Below are 23,121 nucleotides of genomic sequence, written 5' to 3' on the forward strand. Positions count from 1 at the left end.
GCCGATGTGCACCCTGAGAAAAGACCCCACTTTTAAAAGAATCACCAGATGCAGGAGAGTCGAGAAGAGATGTGATCATGAAAACGACACTGCCAAACGAAAAACCCACAATAACAGGCGATGCTAAGACTGAAAACAGATTCTGCTCCGTAAGTTCATTTGTCAGGCGACCGACACTCAGAATGAGCTGGTTAGGTCCCGGGTCGGCACACCAAAAAGCTAACTTAACCCACAGATAGACACAAAGAGCTAATACTGTTCCAAGGATAGTATTTCTGAAGACTTCCATTTTTGTCAGGTTTTGAGATGTCAGAAATCTGTTCATCAAGGACTTTCAACTGCACACTTCTCAAGCCCACTGACAACCACGACGTCCTAGGGGAAAAGGCACCCAGAACGTCACACACACTGGGCGGGGCTGTGTGCCTAGAGAGGCACACTGCTCACTCACACTGCTGCCCTGGGGGGCTGACCGGCTACCTCCATCACAGCACCTGCCCTGAGTGGCTGTGCGGTCCCCTCCTCTCCTGGCCAACAGAGAATAAAGGGCAAAGCAGAGATGAGGCACGGTCGGCCCAGCCTCCCTGGAGATGTCCTTGGATGTCTCGCTCAGGGGTCAGCAAACTATAGCCTACGGGCCAAATCCTGCCTCTAAGTCACATTTTACTGGAACACAGCCGCACGCATCTGCTTACATGTTGCCATGGCTGCTCTTCCCTCAATGGCAGAGCTGAACAGCTGCCAGACCACGTGGGGCGCAAATATTTGCCCTGTGCCCCTTTACAGAACAGGTGTGCTGATTCCTAACCTAGGTCACTCCTCACGGAGAAAAGTCCGGGACACCTGTATTCCCGAGAAAGAGAACCAAAAAAATTACACCAGAACTTCGCTGGAACATCACTCAGTACTGAAAAAGACTTACGGTACAGTTTGTGACCAATCTTAGATCCTGTGGTTTCAGCCCGATCTCCTCTACCGTAAACTTGAAGGCTGTACCGGAGACTGTTAGGGAACAGTTCAGAAGGGAAAACAGCAAAGTTTGCAAACCTAGCAACAGCTGGTACTTCGAAACTTATCTTCTCATTGACTGAAGCCTGTGGCTTCCATTAGCTACAGTTACCCATGCTAGGAGAGCAAGTTCAAAACACAGAAGCCACACAGCTCTGACAGTTAGATCCTCAGAGCCCTGGAGAGAACACGGAGCCGCGACGGTCAGATGAAGTTATTATGAAAGCTCCTTGGTGGGCGGGGAGAAGCATCTGTATGGGCTACGGACACTGCAGGGGAACACTGCCCAAGACATGATCTGTGGAAAGAGCTGTGCACGTCAAAGAGAATAACCCACTGGAGCGGCGAGAACCGTGTTAGCCGAAGCCTACCGTATGCGCCGTATGTAAGCGTACCTTTTTCATATATTCAGTCACTGGGTTCTGCTGCAAGAATTCAGTGCTCTCTCTGGTATAAAATCTCTCCGTGTCGGCCAAAAACTGAGATTCAAAGGACTCTTTATACACTGTCAGCGTAGGGCCCTTGGCAAAGGCGTCGTCTTCATTCAGCCCCAACTCCACTAGAAACAGATAGGAACTGTATTTCAATTACCCTAGTTTTTGTCACATTTTACCCAACATACCCATGAGTAACATTCAGCTTAAGTTACGTTTAAAATAACATTCAGCTTAAGTTACGTTTAAAAGGTAAATGGAAAATGGCAGGACATAAGGTAAGCCTGCTATTCACAGGCGTGCACTAAAGTACACGCCTTCAACGAAAGAAAAAAGAAATAAAATCCAAGACATAAAAGGAAGTAATTCTGACCCGTGGCCAAGCATGCTTCAAAGTTATCATGAAGTTCACTTAAAAAACTTATTAAACATGACATTTCTTTTTTCTAAACGTTTATTTTTGAGAGAGAGAGAGAGAGAGAGAGAGAAGGAGAGAGAGAATGTATGCGAGCGAGTGTGGGAGGGGCAGAGAGCGAGGGAGACACAGAATCCGAAGCAGGCTCCAGGCTCTGAGCTGTCAGCACAGAGCCCGATGCGGGGCTCGAACCCACAGACCGCGAGATCAAGACGTGAACCGAAGTTAGAAGCTTAACCGACAGAGCCACCCAAGTGTCCCAACACGACATTTATTTCTAATTGAAGTGTAGCTGACGTAGCCTATCAGTTCCAGGAGGTCGTCACAGGGATTTGATATTTGTGAATATGACAAAATGATCCCCACAGTGAAGTATGGCCACCACCTGTCACCTTAAAAAGTTACTGTATTATCGCCTACATTCCCTATGCTGTACCTTACACCCCCCATGACATTTCTTTTATAACTACAGGTTTATCTCTTAATCACCTTCACTGATTTCACCTGCCTCCCCACAAGGACTAAATGTAAACTTTCAGAGAAACACGAGGCCACTGAAGTTTTCCAAACATTGCATTAGCTCATCAGTTGCTCAATCTCAACTTTTCAGGCTGACCCAGGTCTCTGGTCCTCTTCCCACTCCATTAATGACACTCCATCATATTATATATCCAGTCATTCAGCAGTATGAGAGCAGAAAATAATTCAAATGTCGAATTCCTCAAAAGTCCCATGAGAAACAAAGATCAAACAATTTTTGTGAGGGGTAAAATCAAACAGAATCACACTCACTTAAAGAGAGTTTTTTGAGGGCCCTTGTACATGCAAACAATATTTTCACAACAGCTAAAATATCTGTCAACGCATCTGTCAGAACACGGTTAGGATTGTCATTTGACACGAAAACTCTGAGTAGGTGAAAGGGAAATGGTTTACCGTAAGACTGTACAACTCCACTTATCAGTCTTGTGTTGATGGTTTCACCGTTTCTTTCCTTTTCAATCAGTTTTAAAACAGCATTTGTTACCTTTAGGAAGGATAAAGGGAAAAGACCTGTAGATTACAGACTACAGCACGTATATTACCACACATCTCTTGGACTCTGAGAACATTACACAATGCAAGGTGACAGATACTCTTAGGGCATTCTAAAGCTGTGAGGAGACAACGCCTAAGAAATGAAATCTGTAAGGGGTTTTTTTTTTTTTTTTGTTTTTTTTTTTTTCAACGTTTTTTATTTATTTTTTTTTGGGACAGAGAGAGACACAGAGCATGAACGGGGGAGGGGCAGAGAGAGAGGGAGACACAGAATCGGAAACAGGCTCCAGGCTCCGAGCCATCAGCCCAGAGCCTGATGCGGGGCTCGAACTCACGGACCGCGAGATCGTGACCCGGCTGAAGTCGGACGCTCAACCGACTGCGCCACCCAGGCGCCCCTGTAAGGGGGTTTTAACAGGACAACACGCACACTCTCACACAAGTGCGTACCTGTTTATTCAATGGCCTGAACAGACAATCTCTCCAAGTCACCAACGCAAGCTGGATGAAAAGAAAAAGGAGAAGTGTAAGAGGTCTACACTTTTACCACGTTTTTCTAAGACTGAAGTCATAGGAATAGCCTGAATCTCATCTATCAGTATTTCTAGATTATAACTGGGTAAAAACCTATCATGACGACATCAGAGATGCTCGAGTTAGCAACTTCAGGAGGTTTCAAAATACAGCCACTTATCAGCTCCCATTTTAATAATTCAGACACAAAGAAAACCTGGATTTTAGGAGACCAAACATATCAGCTTACAGGGTGTCAGTGGAGTCAACCTCTAACACTGTTCCCTGGCCCAAATTTAATTTGTCATCTAAATGAAGATAATTCCAGCTATCATAGTTTCCTAATACTCGATAAATCAAGTAACAGATGATAAAAATTCAGCATGTTGTGTATCTTAGTTGTGGTGATTTGTGTTGCACGGATGCACACGGCTGGAAACGTACCAAACTGCACACTTTAAGTAGACGTGGTTCATTATATAGGAATTGCTCAGATTTCCCATTTTACTTGCACTCATGTGTGTTGGAGTCTTTGATGCATTTCTAAAACTTTCCACAGAAGTTATGCCAGAAAATCACTATAAAAATGCTCCCCCCCCAAGGGGAATGGTTATAATTCATAAATGATTTTCAGCTGTTTATGGAGAGAGGTAGTATTCAGAGTAAAATTCAAAATTTTAACAATTCAATATTCAAATATAAACTGGTGAGGAACTCACTTAGACATAAATGCTTTCAGTCTTATTTTTCCTAAATTTAAACACAGATAAGACTAGGTTGATGTAAGATGTGTTTCAGAGAAGATTATGTGTAATTTAATTTATGCAATAAACCCTGAGTAATGTTCCTACCACACACAAAACAAAGGCAACATGAAAAGCAATATTTAAGAGAAGACTATTTTTTAAATTCGTTTATTTATTATTCAAAAAGTTTGGGGGGCGCCTGGGTAGCTCAGTTAAGTGTCCGAGACTTCGGCTCAGGTCATCATCTCGTGGTTTGTGAGTTCGAGCCCCACATCGGTCTCTGTGTTGACAGCTTGGAGCCCGGAACCTGCTTCAGATTCTGTGTCTCCCTCTCTCTCTGCCCCTCCCCTGCTTGCGTTCTGTCTCTCTCTCTCTCAAAAAATAAAGATTAAACAATTAAAAACTTTTTTTGAATTCCAGTGCAGTTAACAGTGTTATACCAGTTTCGCGTGTGTAACAATTCTATGCGTGACCTGGTGCTCATCGCTGTAAGTGGACTCTCAATCCCCTTCACCCATTTCAGCCCTGCCCCGGCCCACCTCCCCTCTGGGAACCATCAGCCTGTTCCCTAGAGTTAACAGTCTGTTTTTTGGTTTGTCTCTTTTTCTTGGTTCATTTGTTTTGTTTCATAAATTCCACATACGAGTGAGACTGTACGATATTGGTCTTTCTCTGACTTATCTCGCTTTAGCATTACACTCTCTGGCTCCATCCATGTTGCTGCAAAAGACAAGATTTAATTCTAAGAGATAACTACTTTTTAATTAAGCATGAACAACACATACTCATGTAATGTTTCCATAAAAATAAGATTTCAGAATTAGAAACTATGATGTCCAAGAAGATGTTAGAAGGGAAGAGCCTCATTTTTCAGGAGAAAGGCAAGCCTGGGACGATTTTCCCTGTGCAAATTCTGCCGCCTCGAGTCTTAGACTTCTTTAAAGCAAGAGTAAGCAGGGAAAATGCAATGCCATGGCCATGAACTTCTAGTAAAGATATACTACACCTTTAAAAATAACTTTTTTCCAAACATTGTTCTAAATCAAGACAGCCTTAGGCAAGTCTAATTTGACTCTGGATAACTTGTCACTTTGAAGGAAGAAAGGAAGCAGAGATGCCAAGATAAGAAAGCAAGGCCAAATGTACACCAGACAACAAAGTTCGGACGAACAAGGAATGGAGTCCAGGAAAAAATCTTGCTCCATCACTTTAATGTATCAATAATGAAATTAATTTACGTCCTCTGGTGGACATGAAAGGAAAACAACAACTTTCTATAATTAAAAAGGAAGAAAGGATTATTAGGAAAAAAAAGGTAAAACTTTATATTGGGCGACAAAGCATCCCCACCTTCTGGAACTCCTGGAAAATACAATGAGAGATCACTGTGCCCAACTGTTCCTCTGTGTCAACTGATGCTTGAACTTTATGAATTCAACAGGCTCACTGAAGAGCACACAGAGGAAATACTGTTTCTAGACAGGGGTATTCACTGGCCTTTGCTAAAACTTACGGCTGCATGTTGTATTTCCAAACGGTTACTACAGACAGTATTTAAGGATGTAGAAGGTATGAATTTTCAAAGTAAATAAAAAATAGAAGCTGAAAATCGTAGCCTACGAAGTATACTTGAACTTCTTTCTATTTTCTCTGTTCTTGAATATAGCACACAAAAAGTTCAGGTGTAACGATTTTTAGGAGTCTGTGACATTACTGCAGGGTTCGTGTGGTGTTTTAGGTCAAGGTGCATCCAAGAAGAAATCACCCAAATCATGCCGATTCGTAAAGAAAGCATTTGTGAGTGGAAAAGAAAAAGGAAAGTACAAAAGGCTCAACTCAAAATACTAAATCCACAAAGTTTTGTTCATTATACATATCACATATATAGGATATATATAAATGATACTAGTTTGTCATGAATCTATGATACATTACATTTTCCTTTTATTAAATCTGTCCAAAATAAAGTACTGCTAATATACCAGCATTCTGGGAGATGGAGATAATCTCATTATGCAGAAGTTAACATGTTCACATCACTGGTTCAAGAAGAGGACAGTCTGTGCATCTGATAGCCCATTCCGAACAGACAGGCCTTCTGTTGAGTCCTTCCCCTCCACTGGTCTACGACATCAGTCCCCAAAGCTGACTGGACATCACAGTCCTCTCAAGGGACTCCAACAGTCTGCTGACCCCCACCTCCAGGGTTTCTAGTAAGTTGAGGCTGGGGCCCAGTAATGTGCATTGCTAACAAGTTCCCAGGTGTCCATGATGTGGCAGGTTTGGGGACCACACCTTGAAAACCAATGGAACTAAGAAACATATTAATGAAAGTGATTCAGTCACTCGACTTCTGCCTTTTCACAATCTTATTTTCATGCCGTCTAAAAAGAACCTTCAACTTTCAACTCTGTCAGTATCGTATTATTTTGTAAAGAGAGAGGGCAGGGCATCTCACCACACGGTCCTCTCCCTAAACAGCTTCCCAAACCACAGAGGCCACGAGGGCTGATCTGGGAGGCCCGGGTCCCCGGCTCGGGACTGGATCTGCCTGACACAGCCAGCACGTGGGATGCCCAGGGCTACAAGTGGGACAGTTCCAGGCTAGACTGGACGGCTGGTCGAGGAACTGCGGAAGAAACTTATCAGTAAATGCAGAAGTGTGGAGGCTGTATTTCAGAACTCCAATTTACTCATCCTTTCCTGCCACAAAATATTTAAGAGTCATCTGTCGATAAATTAAAGCAAAGGAAATTAGCCTCCGGGTCTGAAAACAGCTTCACTACTCGCCTAGCTCCCCCTACTGACAGATGAGGCAGCACTAAGAAAGCACACACATGAAAGGTATTTAAAAAAATCTTACAGAATAGATTTCATATATTCCTTTCCGTCCCTCGTCACATTCACGGCGAACCCAATGTCTATTGAGGTAGGCACAAATTCCATTCAGCACTTTGCTGGAAAATCGATAATCCTCCCATTGTTGAGTGTAGAACTTCAGTACACTCTCATCCATCAAATCTTCTCCATCCTAAAAACAAGTGAACCCAAGCTTTAAGGACTAATTTGTCACATGATAAATTAAAAGTTCACTAAAACAAACCTATGGCTTTAAAAATACATCCATGTGTTCGGTTTTAGATGAGCTTTTTATTTTGTATACAAAAACATGCTCATTAACACCAATTCTCATAAGAATATAGCTTGTGAGGAACAGACTATAGAGAGAATTTTAATGAAAATTCTTTCAAAATGGAAACTTTCCACGGTGGAATATTATGTATCATATACACTCATACGAAGTACCTTCAACTTTTAGAATGAAGGGAATAAAGAATTTACCTCAAAATCAGCCCCGTTTTTGATATTTTTCAGTTAAAGTTAATTAAAATGTCCTATTAGCAATTTAGACCACAGGGCCAATACTACTCGATTTTTTAATGCATCTGCTTCCTTCATTAAATTTACTTAAAAACTATAAATTAATAGTTTTTACACTAATCTGTTGCATTTCTGTAAAAATAAGTGTAACGGTACAATATTTCTTCTTTAACAAGATCTCAAGGGGAAAATGTGCATTCACCAAAATTATTTTTACCCAGATTTCCACAAGGTAAACCACAAATTGTTATGTGAAGGATCAACCGGAGATTTTTTTCCTCCAGTATTAATGACATCCGCAAGGTAAATCTGCCTCCTTAAAAACTGTATATTCCACTTCAGTGTCCCTGAAATACGCTGCAGCAAGAAAGCACAGAGGTGACAAACGAGGGACGGAGCCCCGCCATGAACCAAGGGCCTGGGAAGGCCACCCGCTCGCCCTGCCTCAGTGTCGTCAACCTCAGAACTGAGGCCCCACAAACACGTGGCACACAAGTGAGCCCATAAGCCACAGGAAAATCTGACCAGATCTTGATACAACCAGATTTTTGCTCACTTAAATTTCAGTAAGAAATGAACTATCAAATGTAAAGGTTTGCCACTCTGGCTTATAGCACAGGACCTTTTCCAAAATGCAAAGATATCACTGATAGAGCACAGCTCCCAATACTTTCATACAACACAATATACTCCTGTTCCTCACTTTAATGCTGAAGAATAATCAATTCCAGCGTTCACTTTACAAAGTGTTCTGAATAAACAGAAGGACACAGCGGTTTCAGCAAAACTCTACGAAACACACGGTTTAGGAAACATGAAAATCATGCTATCTTAGTCACAATTTGTGGTCAGTCAACTATGGTCTGTTAGAATGATATTAAGTTTCCAATTGCCTTGTGAAATAGATTAAGAAAAACAATTTTGAAGCAGGCTGAAAATTTTGCATAATGTCTGTGTAAACAAAAAATCTTTAAAGCATATACACAGAGCACAGACTTCCCAGGGTCGAGAGTATAGGTGTCTTCACTCACTCTATGTGACATGTGTAGCACCAGATGAAGGAGCACTTGCCCATCCTGTGGCTGGATGGAAAGCAGGCATCACACTGCCTTTCCTACAGAGGATGGAGACTGAGGAAGGAAAAGGCAGAAGATGAAGGGGAAAAACTATCATCGTCCGAGCAACGGCTCGGAGCAGGAGGAACCATACTCGAAGGCCATGGATGTTCGCAGAGAAACCCATCCTAGCCAAGGGCACGATTTCATCGTAGCTCTGAAATACACTACATGACCATGTGCAAAAGGAGGTCACAGTGGAAAAACGTGATTACCAAAGGTTAGATAACCTTAGGATCATTTGTACATTTTTAGACAAAACAACACACTGGGGTCAAAATACAACACAGGTGATCTGAATTCATAATTAGATGCTCGAAGTGAAAAGGTCCGTTAATTTCCAACAACCAAATACAAAATGGTTAGTGATTTAAGGAAAAGTACTAATGGGATATAAAGCTATCAAAGCCTTCTAATTTAACAAATTAAAAGACAGAATATAGCTTAGGAAAGCTTCATCTTCGTAATAGGTAAAAGACTAAGCAAGAGCAAAATAGCTTCATGCAAACATCAATGCCGAAAACAATGAACAAATAACAGTGAGAGATTTAGCATTCAATCAAGTTAGAATCATCTTTTACATTCTATTGTAAATTGTATTCTATTGTATTCTATTTTCTTTTACATTCTATTATAAAAAGTATTAAGTATACACGTACAACGTCTTACCTTAAGAAGATTTGTCAAGTAATTCTTCAAAAATTCTTTAAGTCGTTTGTATAATTCCAAGCCAACAAACTGAGCTCCCCCAGGCGTCTGACCCTTTTTCGATTTGGAGGGAGGGACGCCAGCCCCTCGGGCCTGGTTTGACTGGTGAACACTCGTGCAGTAGTTATAAACGTGACTTGGAGAAAAGTTAAGGAAATCAACATGCATCATCAATGCCAACAGTGATTAATACCGAAATATTTTTAAAGAAAATATGTTCATACCAATATGCTTACAATATATCAACAAAAGTCTGTTAACACAACAGCGAAGGGGGCGCCTGGGTGGCTCAGTCGGTTAAGCGTCCGACTTCGGCTCAGGTCATGATCTCATGGTTTCTGAGTTCAAGCCCCGCGTCGGGCTCTGGGCTGACAAGCTCAGAGCCTGGAGTCTATTTCAATTCTGTGTCTCCCTCTCACTCTGCCCCTCCCCTGCCCATGCTGTGTCTCTCAAAAATAAATAGTAAAAAAAAAAAAAAAAAAAAAAAAAAAAAAAACTACAGTGAAAATAAGACCCCATCCACCAAAGCAATGAAGCTAGACATCAGCCAGCCCCACTTACAAGCCTGTCAGCAGGCCCAGGGACCAGCCTGCTGCGAATGAAGGAATGTTCTGAGGAAGGTCACCAAGGAAACACAGGACCTTCTAAGATCACGTAATGTGACTGACCTTGTGGGAAACTGTCCTTCAGAAGGCATGAAAAAAACTGGCAATCAGTACAAAGGTTCCATACAAGAGAAAAAAAAGTAATTATCTCCTTCAAGAAAAACAAAAAGCTATAACCAGAGTCTATTTTGATGCCTAGCTATATTTCTAGAAGCATGTATTATAAATATCAAAATAACTAAAGCTTTATTTTAAAATTATTCATAAACGAATGTAAACAAAGCTACACTTTGTGGACGAAGGACAAAAAGCAGAAGAAATGGCAGTCCAAGAAACCTCTTATCACAGGAAGTCACAAATGTCTAAAATTGATCAATCACAGATGTGCAGCACGCGTGTGCAGTACTGACAGGGAGGGAGCTGCGTAAGTCACAGGATAGACAGCGGAAGTCTGAAACAGCTGGAGGGAGCTGCTGAGGACTGGGAGGCGGGGAAGGCAGAGAACCACGCTACTTTGTTATACAACCTTTCATACGATTTCAGTTCATCTGCACGATTTCAGTTCATCTGCACATATTACCACTTGGATAAAACGAACAGACAACATGGACTCAGAAAGAAAAATCATTAAGACAATAAATTCTGGCCTGTTTCAGGTTAGTGCGTAAAGACAGAGGTGATTTCAAAACACATTCCATACTCCAAAATACATGACACAGAAGGGTTAAGACTTAAAATATACAAACCTAAACCATAAAACAAAGAAAATACCCACGAACTGTTTCCTGATCTGAGATTGGAGAAGGCTTTTCTAAGCAAAGTAATCTAAGCACTTAATCTGAGATTCTGAAAATATCTTAGTAAAAGAGATCTCTAACGAGTTAATTATCTTTAATCAATTAAGAGAATTAAAAACGTGAAAAAGTTAACCTCCACAGAAACATGGGGAGAGCATACCAACAGAAAATCCCAAAGCTGAAAGAAATACGTATTAGTGGTTAAAAAGCTGAAAAAAAATCTTTAGCTTCAGTAATCAAAGAACTCTGCCTTAAAACAACCAATCACTTCATTAAACGTTTCAAATGTACAGGGAATCACAGTTTATAACATACAATGAACTCTTATAAACTGATGATGCAGTTTGGACAAATCTCCTACTCCCATGGTCTCATTCCAGCTACACCTCCCTCAACTTTTTAGGAAATTAAATATAGTACAGATTCTGCAAGAGACCTGCTTTGTACTGCTCCCCAGTGTCTCCCTTCCTTCTGCTTTCCCTAGGGGCAAATACCCCATGATGTGGTGCACAGCACTTCCTACGTATGTTTTTATATCTTACTGTAACACTGTACCTGAAATTACCATTCCGTATGTTTTCAAGTTTTAGATACAGCTTAGCCCTTACAGTAAGTCCTCCGTTTTCTTGTTGATGGACCCTACGAACGATCACTTTGGTTGAGGTCCAGGTTTTGGTAGTTCCCAACAAAGCTGCAAAGGATAGTACTATTAAGTTCTCTCGCATACATACAGGTTTGAGTTTCTCACACTACAGAACGGGCAGGTGATGGGAGAAAGGGGTCCATCATAAACTTCACTACCTGTTGTCAGATGTGCTGTCGCTGGACAGCCACCAGTGCTGTTTAACAGCCGACAGCCTCTTCCACACATTTGTACTGCGGGTCGCCACGGTGTTAATACGTATTTCTCTGACTACAGCGAGGCGAAGATTCTCCTGAGTTTATAATTTTCACGTTCTCTTCTGTATATTACGTCATATCCTTCACAATCTTTTAAAAAAAAGAGTTTGCTCAGACACTGATGATGACAGTGTAATACATAATCACTTCAGAAAAATCTTTTGTTTTTTTAAATGTTTATTTTGAGAGTGCGCACGCACCTGAGTTGGAGGAAGGACAGGGAGGGAGAGAAGAGAGAGAATCCCAGGTAGGTTCTGCGCTCTCAGCACAGAGCCCAGTTGCAGGGCTCGATCTCACAAGTGAGGCGAAATCAACACTTAGATGCTCAACTGACCGAGCCACCCAGGTGCCCCTGGCAGTTTCTTGTAGAAATCATGGTGTTATGTACAGAGTAGACTACTATTCAGCAGTTTAATGAACTACTGTACTGATATACCATGAATCAGTCTTAAAAACATGTTGAAGGAAAAAAGCCAGATATGTATGGTTTTACTTATATGAAGTTCTAAAACAGGGAAAATTATTTCTATGGTGATAGAAATCAAGAGTGACTTCCTTTTCCTTGAAGGGCAAAGACTGACCAACAGGTGCTCCAGGGAACTTTCTGTATTCTTGATTAGGGTATGGTTTACCTGAGCGTATATGCCTGTCAAAAAGAATTCAAACTATCCACTTAAGATCTGTGCACTTTGCAGTATGTGAATTTTGCCTGGAAAACATTTTTTAAAATGTAAGCCCACAGTAAGTATTACGGACTGATTAATACCGAGCTGTCTTTTTGACCTGGCAGTTTTTCATTGTGAAAATCCCTACTGTATCATCATATATTGCAATTCTTACATTCTTGGAGTTTGCAGCCTAACTTCTTTTAATGGAAAGCATTATGTAAAGAGAAATTCTTAATTTGTCATCATCAAATTTATACAAATTTTCTTTTATGGCTTATGCTTTAATTTTTATTTAGGAAATCTTCTCTCCCAAAGCACGAATTCTAGTGCATTATTTTTTTTCACCTGATTTCACATTGAGATTTCTCATCTTCCTGAAGTAATAAAACTGTGTATGAGGAAGAAATGTAATTTTATATTTGTCTGCATGGATACACAATGGTTCACAAACCATGTATTTTACATGGTCTATTCTTTCCCCACTGTAGGTATTGCTGCTTTTAGAAAACTGCCCATTTCAAGCGAATTTTTCAAGTACACTGTCCAGTTGTCAATTGGTTCTTTTAAAAAACCTGTTGTTTCTGTGAGGTCTTGTATTTATTTTAAATATTTTTATGATTAATTCTGCAGAGAACCAGTTTGGGACTTATTTTTGTTTATCTTTATTTCATTCTGTTTATTCATTCTGTTCTTTTTCATGTACCTCTTTTATAACTGTTCTCCTCCTAGAAATTCTCGTTTTGGTCTATTGGCTTTGTAACCTTTCCTCTTTGTTTTAATGTAAGCATTTAAAACTACAGATTTTCGGGGCGCCTGGGTGGCGCAGTCGGTTAAGCGTCCGACTTCAGCCAGGTCACGATCTCGCGGTCCGTGAGTTCGAGCCCCGCGTCAGGCTCTGGGCTGATGGCTCAGAGCCTGGAGCCTGTTTCCGCTTCTGTGTCTCCCTCTCTCTCTGCCCCTCCCCCGTTCATGCTCTGTCTCTCTCTGTCCCAAAAATAAATAAAAAACGTTGAAAAAAAAAAAAAAAAAAAAAAAAAAAAAAAATAAAACTACAGATTTTCTTCTCCACACCACTCAGGCTGCATCACCGAAGTCTGATCCGTATGGGTTTCCCTTACATTCAGCTGCATATTCTTTTTTCCATTATTAACAGTTCTCTTAAGAGTTAATTTAGGGCACCTGGGTAGCTCAGTCGGTTAAGTGTCTGATTTTGGCTCACACCACAATCTTGCGGTTTGTGGGTTCGAGCCCCTCATCGGGCTCTGTGCTGACAGCTCAGAGCCTGGAGTCTGCTTTGGAATCTGTCTCCCTCCTCAGCTCGTGCTCACTCTCTCTCAAAAGAAATAAACATTAAAAAAAAAAAGTTAAATTTTATTTCCAAAGGGTACTTTTAAAAAATCTTTTTTTAAAAACCTCTTAATTTCACTTTAGAATTAATCAGAGAATATTATCTTTTTGATAGTTTCTTTTTTTTTTAATTTTTTTTTTTTTAACATTTATTTATTTTTGAGACAGAGAGAGACAGAGCATGAATGGGGGAAGGTCAGAGAGAGAGGGAGACACAGAATCTGAAACAGGCTCCAGGCTCCGAGCCGTCAGCACAGAGCCCGACGCGGGGCTCGAACTCACATACCGCGAGATCGTGACCTGAGCCGAAGTCGGACACTTAACCGACTGAGCCACCCAGGCGCCCCTTGATAGTTTCTTTAAAATGTGGGCGCCTGGGTGGCGCAGTCGGTTAAGCGTCCGACTTCAGCCAGGTCACGATCTCGCGGTCCGCGAGTTCGAGCCCCGCGTCAGGCTCTGGGCTGATGGCTCGGAGCCTGGAGCCTGTTTCCGATTCTGTGTCTGCCTCTCTCTCTGCCCCTCCCCCGTTCATGCTCTGTCTCTCTCTGTCCCAAAAATAAATAATAAAAAAAAAAATAAAAAAAAATAAAATAAAAAAAAATACTAATAAAATGTGATGAGACCTACAGCTGAATATGTGATTTTCTTTACATTTGCCTGAAAAGAACGTCCATTCTCTAATGGATATAAGATCCCATTACAGTAAGCTGGTCAATTCTGGGTATTAATTACTGAGAATTTTTAGTGGAAATCTTCCTAATTATAGATTTGTCAGTTTCTCTTATACCTCTCTAAAATATCGGTCCTATATTTTGAGGCCCTGTTAACAAGTATATAAACTTTTGAATTATATTCCTGGTCCCTTGGTCTTGTTATTAGTAGGAAGTAACCATGTTTCCTCCTCACAATAGTGCCTGAGGAAATCCACTGGACCGGATGTTAGGATGGTTATTCCCCTCTCTGGCTAGAATTTACCCCAAGTACACCGGTTCCATCTCTTTACTTTTCTACTTTTACGTCTACTGCAAACCACAGCAAAACGCGCTCTTAAAAAAATGGGAGTTTGATGGTCTCCAATGGATAAATTTGGTTTTATTATAAAACCCAAATATAAATACATTGTTATATACTGTTTTATACATTGCTATTTGGATTATTTTTTTACCATCTTATTTTGATTATTTTTTAAAAAAATTTTATTTTCTATTTTCTTTGCTTTTTTGTTTTCTCCTTTTTCTTTTACCAGGTTGATGGCTTCCTTATTCCACTGTAGTTCTTACATCGCTCTGGAGTTACATTATTTTATTTGGTTACCCTTAAAATCTGATATGCATACTTTGCCTTTCACTAATTCTAGAAAATTCTTGGGTTGTCAACTCTTCAAATATTTGTTCCCCTATTTTCTACTACATGTATGTTGGACATTTTCATGTTCTTTGTTCAAACTTCCTAATTTTTCTTGATTTATCATCTGGTTAAGTGATTCTTTCAACCGTGTCAAATTTGCTGTTTACTTCTAAACATCTTAGTTTACATCTGTAGAGTTTCCCAGTTTCTTCTTAAAGTCTGTCATTTCTATTTTGTTCCGCAGTATTTTTGTTTCTTTGATGTAACCATTTTTCACACTTAGGGGCACACTCTAAAGATCCTTTTCTTTGACATTCTTGAGGCTCTCATTCTGCTGTTCGTTCTATGTGCTGACTTGTTTTGGTGGGATCTCTCCTTTGCTTGGTAACTTTTTTTCAGCTCATTTTTAGTGGGGTCTTTGTATTAATTTCCCAGCTTGGGGAAATCCTCCCCCCTAAGGTGGTAATACAAACTCCAACCCCAAACACGCCGAAGGTAACAAATTCTCGGGACATACGTTCCCCACCCCCCTCACACCCAGAACTTATCTCAAACTACTTTCTAGTTGCCTCCGTGGGAGAGAAAGTCCGTCATTTTTCCAGTTCACCTTGTCACTAAAGATCTCCATGGAAACGGCAGCTCTCTCCCTCCTCGCCCAGGCACAAGGCTTTGTCTCCTTTTCTGTGTGGCCTCTGTCCTCGAGCGCACTCCTCCCCATATCATAGCCTCCTGCTTCCACACAGAGGCTCATACTTTTTACCAAGCACACAGTTCTAGGTGTTTGGTTCCGGGGAACTTCTTAGGTTACCTCGTTCGGACTGACTTCTGTCTGGTGGCAGTATATTCATCTCCCAGTTATTAAATTAACAAAGGTCTTTAAAGAAACAATGAAGCCCAATGATAGCCAAAGTGCAGGAAAATGGGAGCTTCTATCCATTGGGGGTCAGAGAGTACACAGTTAGGATTTTTTCTGGAATAAAATTTAGAAATATTCAAAAGCCTTAAAGCACATTCCTTTTGATACAACAACTATATGCATTTATCATGGGGAAATTATCACAAAATTATAAAAATACTTAGCTAGCAAACTATCACAGCATTGCTCACAGTGGCAAAAACCTTGTAACAATCTATACGGCAAACATAGGGAATTAGGTAAATACCCTGTTAGATTTATCTGAGGATACGGTACGCAGCTTTTAACAATGTCAAAGAACATAGAGTGGCTATAAAACCTGTGATGTATTGACCAAATTTCATCTAAGACACCAATCATAATACGTATCGTTACTTTAAGTACCACTAAGAAAATGCTACCAGTTAAAATACAACATCCTTCGATGGAATTTTTAGGTTTACTTAAAGATTAGCCGTTTACACTCAAACAGATTTATCCTAACACTCTTTGTAAGTAAAGAAAAGTTAAATGGTTAAGACACTCCTCGGAGGTTTTACGCAGTCTCACTCCGCTGCATCTTTAAGACCCTTGTCAAGGAGGGCTGTGTTTTCCACCTGTCACCGTGCTCCATGAGCACCAAGGGCGTGAGTACTGCCCGTGAGCTTCCGGTCACAGAGGAACTAAGCATTTCCTGCTCATCTGCTCCCACCCACTTTGTAAGTTTAGGTCCTGAGCTTGCTTGTATTAAAAGGTTTTTTCAGGGCAAATTCTTCAAAAGGTCCTTAATGCTGACAGAACAGGGGATAGTCAAGTTTGCACAGGTGCAGGTAATGACCACTGTGTCGTGACTGACACCCGACCAACTACGGTCCTGTGCCACCCACGGGATGAAGCACTTAAAAAACAAACAAACAACAGCAACAACAACAACAAAACCCAAAACCTTAGAATCACTAACTGGTATATTCATAGAGCCATATGAAAATATGTTAAAAAGACACAAGTAAAAAAGGAACCTAAAAGAATAGCATCTAATATGCTATTCTACGCATACTAAGCTTCATGCTATTGGGCATGAAGATAAAAGTTGATGTATCTGCTTGGCCTTTATTATTTTTTTTATTTATTTAAGTAATCTCTCCACCCAACGTGGGGTTGAACTCACGATCCCAAGATCAAGAGTTCTATGCTCTTCCGACTGGGCCCGCCAGGTGCCCCTCTGGACTTCAACAGCTGTTACTTCTGAAGGTGGGGGAGGGGGTTAATAAAAACCTTTTAGGCACACAATTCTTTCTTCTTCACCAAGTACTCTTTCCAGAGGAAAGGCCGGAGCACAGGACACACTCTCCCCCTGCTACCAATCATTCCTCCCAGCCTCACCTCCTCAGAGAGGACTGGACACAATGCAAGGAACCCGGTCTCACAGAACAAACCAAAAGGCACAATTTTAACAAAAGGAAACCTCTTAAAATCGGTCTTCAAGTTTCTATCCAGACTTGAACTTCACATTCGTTCCCAAATTAGGATTACCCTTCCCATTACCCAGAGTCTGGCGTGGAAAGCATTAGTCAGTAGTGGCTAGAGACAGTAGTGGTTAGATTTCCTGCTTGCTAAAATTTGAGTTTTCTTCTAAGAACTTACACCTTAGGTAAGTAATGCAGAAAAACTTACAATAAAAAGCAAGAGTGCTACGGTTCACCCTTCCACACCTTCAGTAGCAACCACTCTTTTTTTTTTTTTTAATTAATTTTTTTTTTTTACATTTATTCATTTTCGAGAGACAGAGAGAGACAGAGCACAAGCAGGGGAGGGGCAGAGAGAGAGAGAGAGAGAGATACAGAGAGACAGAGAGACAGACAGAATCCAAAGCAGGCTCCAGGCTCCAAGCTGTCAGCACAGAGCCCGACACGGGGCTCGAACTCAAGAGCTGTGAGATCATGACCTGAGCCAAAGTTGGATGCCCAACCGACTGAGCCACCCAGGCACCCCAATAGCAACCACTCTTTTATTTCTTTATTTTTTAAAGCAGGCTCCAGAGCCCAATGCAGGGCTTGAACTCATGACACTGAAATTAAGAGACAAACACTTAGCCAACTGAGCCACCCAGGCATCCTTTTTTTTTTTTTTTTTTTAAGTAGCAACCACTCTTAATTTTTTTTTCAATTTAAGAGGTGATTTGTCCAGGCAGATATGCACATATCTTCAAATCACATGTTTATACTGTTCTTTGACCAATCGACCTTTGCATAAGTTACTGAATTCCTGCTGACAGAAAATACGGTTCACTGCAAACCCCTACCTCCAATCTGACTTCATCCCAACACTCACGTCACTGTGGAGGCTGTTTTAGTCGACATGGAAACTTTAAGTTATACTTAAACCATGGTTCTGTGATTGGTACCAGTGTATCGAACCACAATTTCTGGCAAAAAGTAACTAAACTAGAATAAATATAAAACCAACTGTCTGAAGCCACCAGAGAACAACAAAAAGAAGTTTATACTGAAGGGTAGCCTAGTCTCGGAAGGAGGGAATGGCACAATCCAATTTTGCTCATATAAAAAGAAACAAGAAAATGAGACCCACCCTCAAGAGAAGAGGTAATCGAGAGACTAATCTGGAGAGAACCCAATGTTGGAATTAGGAGACAATGTACCTATATCTATACTCAAGGATATGAACGAAAACATGGTCATAATAAGTGAAAACTAACTGCAGTAAAAAATAGTAACTATGAAGAAAAATTCTAGAACTGAATATTATCTAGAATAACTTATTTATTGGACGGGCTTGACAACAGAATGAGGAGATAAGACTTACACAGAGAGACCATCAAAAATGATCGATTCTGGGGCGCCTGGGTGGCTCAGTCGGTTGAGCGGCCGACTTCGGCTCAGGTCATGATCTCACGGTCCGTGGGTTCGAGCCCCGCGTCGGGCTCTGTGCTGACAGCTCAGAGCCTGGAGCTTGTTTCGGATTCTGTGTCTCCCTCTCTCTGACCCTCCCCCGTTCATGCTCTGTCTCTCTCTGTCTCAAAAATAAATAAACGTTAAAAAAAAAATTAAAAAAAAAAAAAAAAATGATCGATTCTGAAGAAGAGAGAAAGAAAAAGAAAATAAACTGCTGAAAACCAAAAGGGAGAAGAAATTCTTGAAAGCCAACTGGGAAAAGTTACTTGTAACATACCAAACAAGAATTAAAATTACCACTAAGTTTTCATTAACAAATACAAAGGCCAGAAGACAGAGTAGTAACATCTTTAAATGTTGAAGAGGGGGAAAGCCCATCAATCAAAAATTCTTTTTCCAGTGAAAATATTCTCCAAAAAGAAAACTAAGGGACTTCACATAGTACAGACTTGCATTTCAGGCGGAAGGGAATTGATACTAGATGGAACCTTAGATCTTCAGAAAGAAATGAAAACCATTAGAAACAGTAAATATAAGTATCAAGATTATTATAAAGTAAATATAAAGTATAAAAGATTACTTTTCTTAATTCTTTAAAATACAGAGGATGGTTTAAACCAAAAACTTATAATACTGTCTGTGGGTTTAAAGCATATGTAGATGTATCATACAACAGGCTAGTGGGATAGTAAATGGAACTGTACAGTTGAAGGTTTCTACATTCTCCGTGAGGTCACATGCTATGAACTCTAAGTACAGTTCACTCTCGAACAATGTGGGGGTTAAGGGTGCTGACCCTCCACGCAGTACAAAATCCACAAATAACTTTTGACTCCCCCCAAACTGGACTATTATTAGTCTACTGTTCACCAGAAGCCTTACCAACAACATAAACAGTTAATTAGCACACATTCTGTATGTTACATGTATTATATGCTGTATTCTTACAATTCGTAAGGTAGAGAAAAGAAAATCATAAAGAGAAAATACATTTAAATACTGTACTTATTGAAAAAAATCTGACAGTAAGTTGATCCACACAGTGCAAACTCCAGGGTCAACTCTAGGCAAAAAGGAAAAAGAAAAAAAGAACACTGTAATCCTTAGAATAAGAACACACACAACCTCAGATGAACACCTAAAAAGGTCAACAGATACATTAAAATGCAATTCTAAACAATTCCAAATAATGCAGAAGAAGAGAGGAGAGTAGGAACAAAGAAATGTTTTAAAGAACAGAAAAAAAAAGGTAGATCTAAAAATCAACCTATTAATACTTCCAATAAATGTTAACAGATAGACTAAAACCTACAATCCAAAGACAAGGAAGACCGGAAGGGACAAATACGGGGAGGACTCTCTATGCTATTACAGACGACACAACAGAAGTGCAAAGACGCAGACAGGTTGAAAGTGAACAGATGGGGAAAGATGATCACGCAAACTAAGCCGAAGAAGGCTAAAGAGACTGTAACAGTACTGGACAAAACAGACTTGAAGGAAATAATACCGGAGATCAGAGAGACATTTCGTACTAATTGGAGGGTCAATTTATTAAAAAGACCATCATGAGGGGCGCCTGGGTGGCGCAGTCGGTTAAGCGTCCGACTTCAGCCAGGTCACGATCTCGCGGTCCGTGAGTTCGAGCCCCGCGTCGGGCTCTGGGCTGATGGCTCGGAGCCTGGAGCCTGTTTCCGCTTCTGTGTCTCCCTCTCTCTCTGCCCCTCCCCCGTTCATGCTCTGTCTCTCTCTGTCCCAAAAATAAATAAAAAACGTTGAAAAAAAAAATCTAAAAAAAAAAATAAATAAATAAAAAAAATAAAAATAAAAAGACCATCATGAGTGTATATTCTTCTAACAGAGCTTCAAAATACACCAAACCAAATGTGGGGTAATCCTCCCGCCAAGGCAGATTTCCAGCTCCTAATGGAACATTACTGAGCAGGGGCTTGGGGAGAGAAGTGCACCCTCACCTCCCACAAGCCGACGCAATCCTGCTCCAGCACAACACCATCTACACCTAATGAATCCATATCCTTTTTTTTTTTTTTTTTTTTAAAGTTTTTATTTTGAGAGAGAGAGAGAGAGAGCGCGAGCGCGCGCAAACAAGAGAGGGGCAGAGAGGGAGGGAGACAAGAGGATCTGAATTGGGCTCTGGGCTGACAGCAGAGACCGATGCGGGGGTCAAACTCAACCGCGAGATCATGACCTGAGCCGAAACCGAGTCGGATGCTTAACTGACTGAGCCACCCAGGCGCCCCTCCATATCCTTTTCAACAGTCCACCGTATGCTCATCAAATAGGCTATTTTCTGGGCCATTAAAATGGCCCTTTCTACATTTTTAAAGACTGAAATCATACAGAGTGTTCTCTGACCAAAATGGAATTATATTAGAAATCAGGAACGATGAGCTACCCTGGAAAACCTCAACCATTTCTAACTAAACAACATTTCTATATAATGTAAGAGTCAAAAAAGAAATAACAAGGAAAATTATAAAATGTTTTGAACTAAATCATAACGAAAACAAAACACACCAAAATTGGTGGAATAAAGGTAAAAATTCCTTTGAGAAATTTATACCTTCAAATACTTCCGTAAAAAAAGGTAGGAGGGCAGTATTGCTAGGATGGCAATAGTCCGCACACTGATATACACGTCCAGTGCAACCCCAATCAGCATCCCAGCTGGTTTCTTTGTAGGAAGCGACAAGTGCCTTCTGATACTCATATGGAATTGCAAGGAACCCAAAACAGTCTTGAAAAAACAAAGGTGGAGTACTCATACTTCAAATACTTAAAAAGTTCCTACACCGCACAAATCAAGACAGAGAGGTACTGGCAAAGGACAGACATATAGATCAGTGGAACAGAACTGAGAATCCAGAAATAAACCCAGGTGTCTGTGGACAACTGGTTTTCAACAAAAATGCCAAGACCATTCAAGGGGGGAAAATGAAAATGGCCTTTTAACAACTGGTGCTGGGACAATTCAGACAGCCACAGGCAAAGGAATGAATTTTCAACCCTTACTCCTCACACCACACAAACTCAAAATGGGTCAAAGACCTAAATGTCTACCCTAAAACTATAAACCACTTAGCAGAAAACAGAACGCTAAATCATGATCTTTGATGTGGCAAGGGATTCTTAAATGTAACGACAAAAAGTAACCAATGAAAAAAAATGAATGAATTAGACTTCAACATTTTTAAAACTTTTATACCAAAGAACAATCAAGATAATGAAAAGTCAACCCACAGAATAGGAGAAAATATTTACAAATCTGATAAAGTATTTGTGTGTAGTATTAAAAACCTTTAAAACTCAAAAGACAACCGAGTTAAAAAATGGGCAAAGAGGGGCGCCTGGGTGGCGCAGTCGGTTAAGCGTCCGACTTCAGCCAGGTCACGATCTCGTGGTCCGTGAGTTCGAGCCCCGCGTCAGGCTCTGGGCTGATGGCTCGGAGCCTGGAGCCTGTTTCCGATTCTGTGTCTCCCTCTCTCTCTGCCCCTCCCCCGTTCACGCTCTGTCTCTCTCTGTCCCAAAAATAAATTAAAAAAAAAAAAAAAAAAAAAGGGCAAAGAGAGGTGCCTGGGTGGCTCAGTTGGTTGTGTCCGACTCTTGACTTTGGCTCAGGTCATGATCCCAGGGTCGTGGGAACGAGGTCCACGAGGGGCTCTTGCTGAGTGTGGAGACTACTTAACACTCTCTCTCTTTTTCTCTTTCTCCCTCTGCCCCTCATCCTTTCACAAGGGTGCGCTCTCTCTCATTAAGAAAAAAAAAAAAAAGGCAAAGGATCTTAACTGATATTTCTCTAAGCAAGGTAGATACATCGTTAGTCATCAGGGAAACATAAATCAAAGCCACAATGAGGAAACTTCATGCCCATCAGGATGATGGCTAGAATAAAAAAAAAATAGTACCAAATGTTGGTCAGGATGTGAAGAAACTGGAAGGCTCACACACAGCTGGTGGGAAAGTAGGATGATATGGCCACTTTTGGAAAATAGTTATGCAAACAGTTAACCATACAGCTACCATTTGACCCCCAAATTCCACTTTAGTTATCTACCCAAGAGCATGAAAATGTACGTCGATATAAAAACCTGTTCACGGATGTTTAGAGCAGCACTATTCATAATAGCAAAGAGGCAGAAATAACCCAAATGTCCATCAATTGATGGATGGATACACAAAATGTGATAAACCCAGTCAGTGGGTTATTATATGGGGCCATAAAAATGAACAAAATATTGATATATGCTACAATATGGATGAAGTTTGAAAAC

At 40.7% G+C, this 23,121-nt stretch overlaps 1 protein-coding gene and 1 long non-coding RNA gene across 4 annotated transcripts in view; both read right to left on the minus strand.

The window, feature by feature from the left end:
* The window catches only part of CUL1 (cullin 1), a 114,416-nt gene that overhangs the window by 33,861 nt on the left and 57,434 nt on the right, over positions 1-23,121 (minus strand). For all 3 annotated transcript variants that reach the window (XM_058723939.1, XM_058723938.1, XM_058723940.1), the window contains exons 3-7: positions 9,320-9,494; positions 7,018-7,185; positions 3,346-3,396; positions 2,794-2,884; positions 1,404-1,567 (exon numbers count right to left, since the gene is read on the minus strand). In XM_058723939.1, coding sequence (XP_058579922.1) covers positions 1,404-1,567; positions 2,794-2,884; positions 3,346-3,396; positions 7,018-7,185; positions 9,320-9,494 — 649 coding nt within the window. The remainder of the gene's footprint in view (positions 1-1,403; positions 1,568-2,793; positions 2,885-3,345; positions 3,397-7,017; positions 7,186-9,319; positions 9,495-23,121) is intronic.
* On the minus strand, positions 10,522-18,763 carry LOC131508797 (uncharacterized). The gene is made up of 3 exons (XR_009260153.1): positions 15,630-18,763; positions 11,562-11,750; positions 10,522-11,451 (listed from the first exon to the last, which is right to left on the minus strand). It is a non-coding gene; the product is annotated as an uncharacterized LOC131508797 (long non-coding RNA).

Source organism: Neofelis nebulosa, chromosome 4, assembly GCF_028018385.1.
Source record: "Neofelis nebulosa isolate mNeoNeb1 chromosome 4, mNeoNeb1.pri, whole genome shotgun sequence".
NCBI classification, from domain to species: Eukaryota; Metazoa; Chordata; class Mammalia; order Carnivora; family Felidae; genus Neofelis; species Neofelis nebulosa.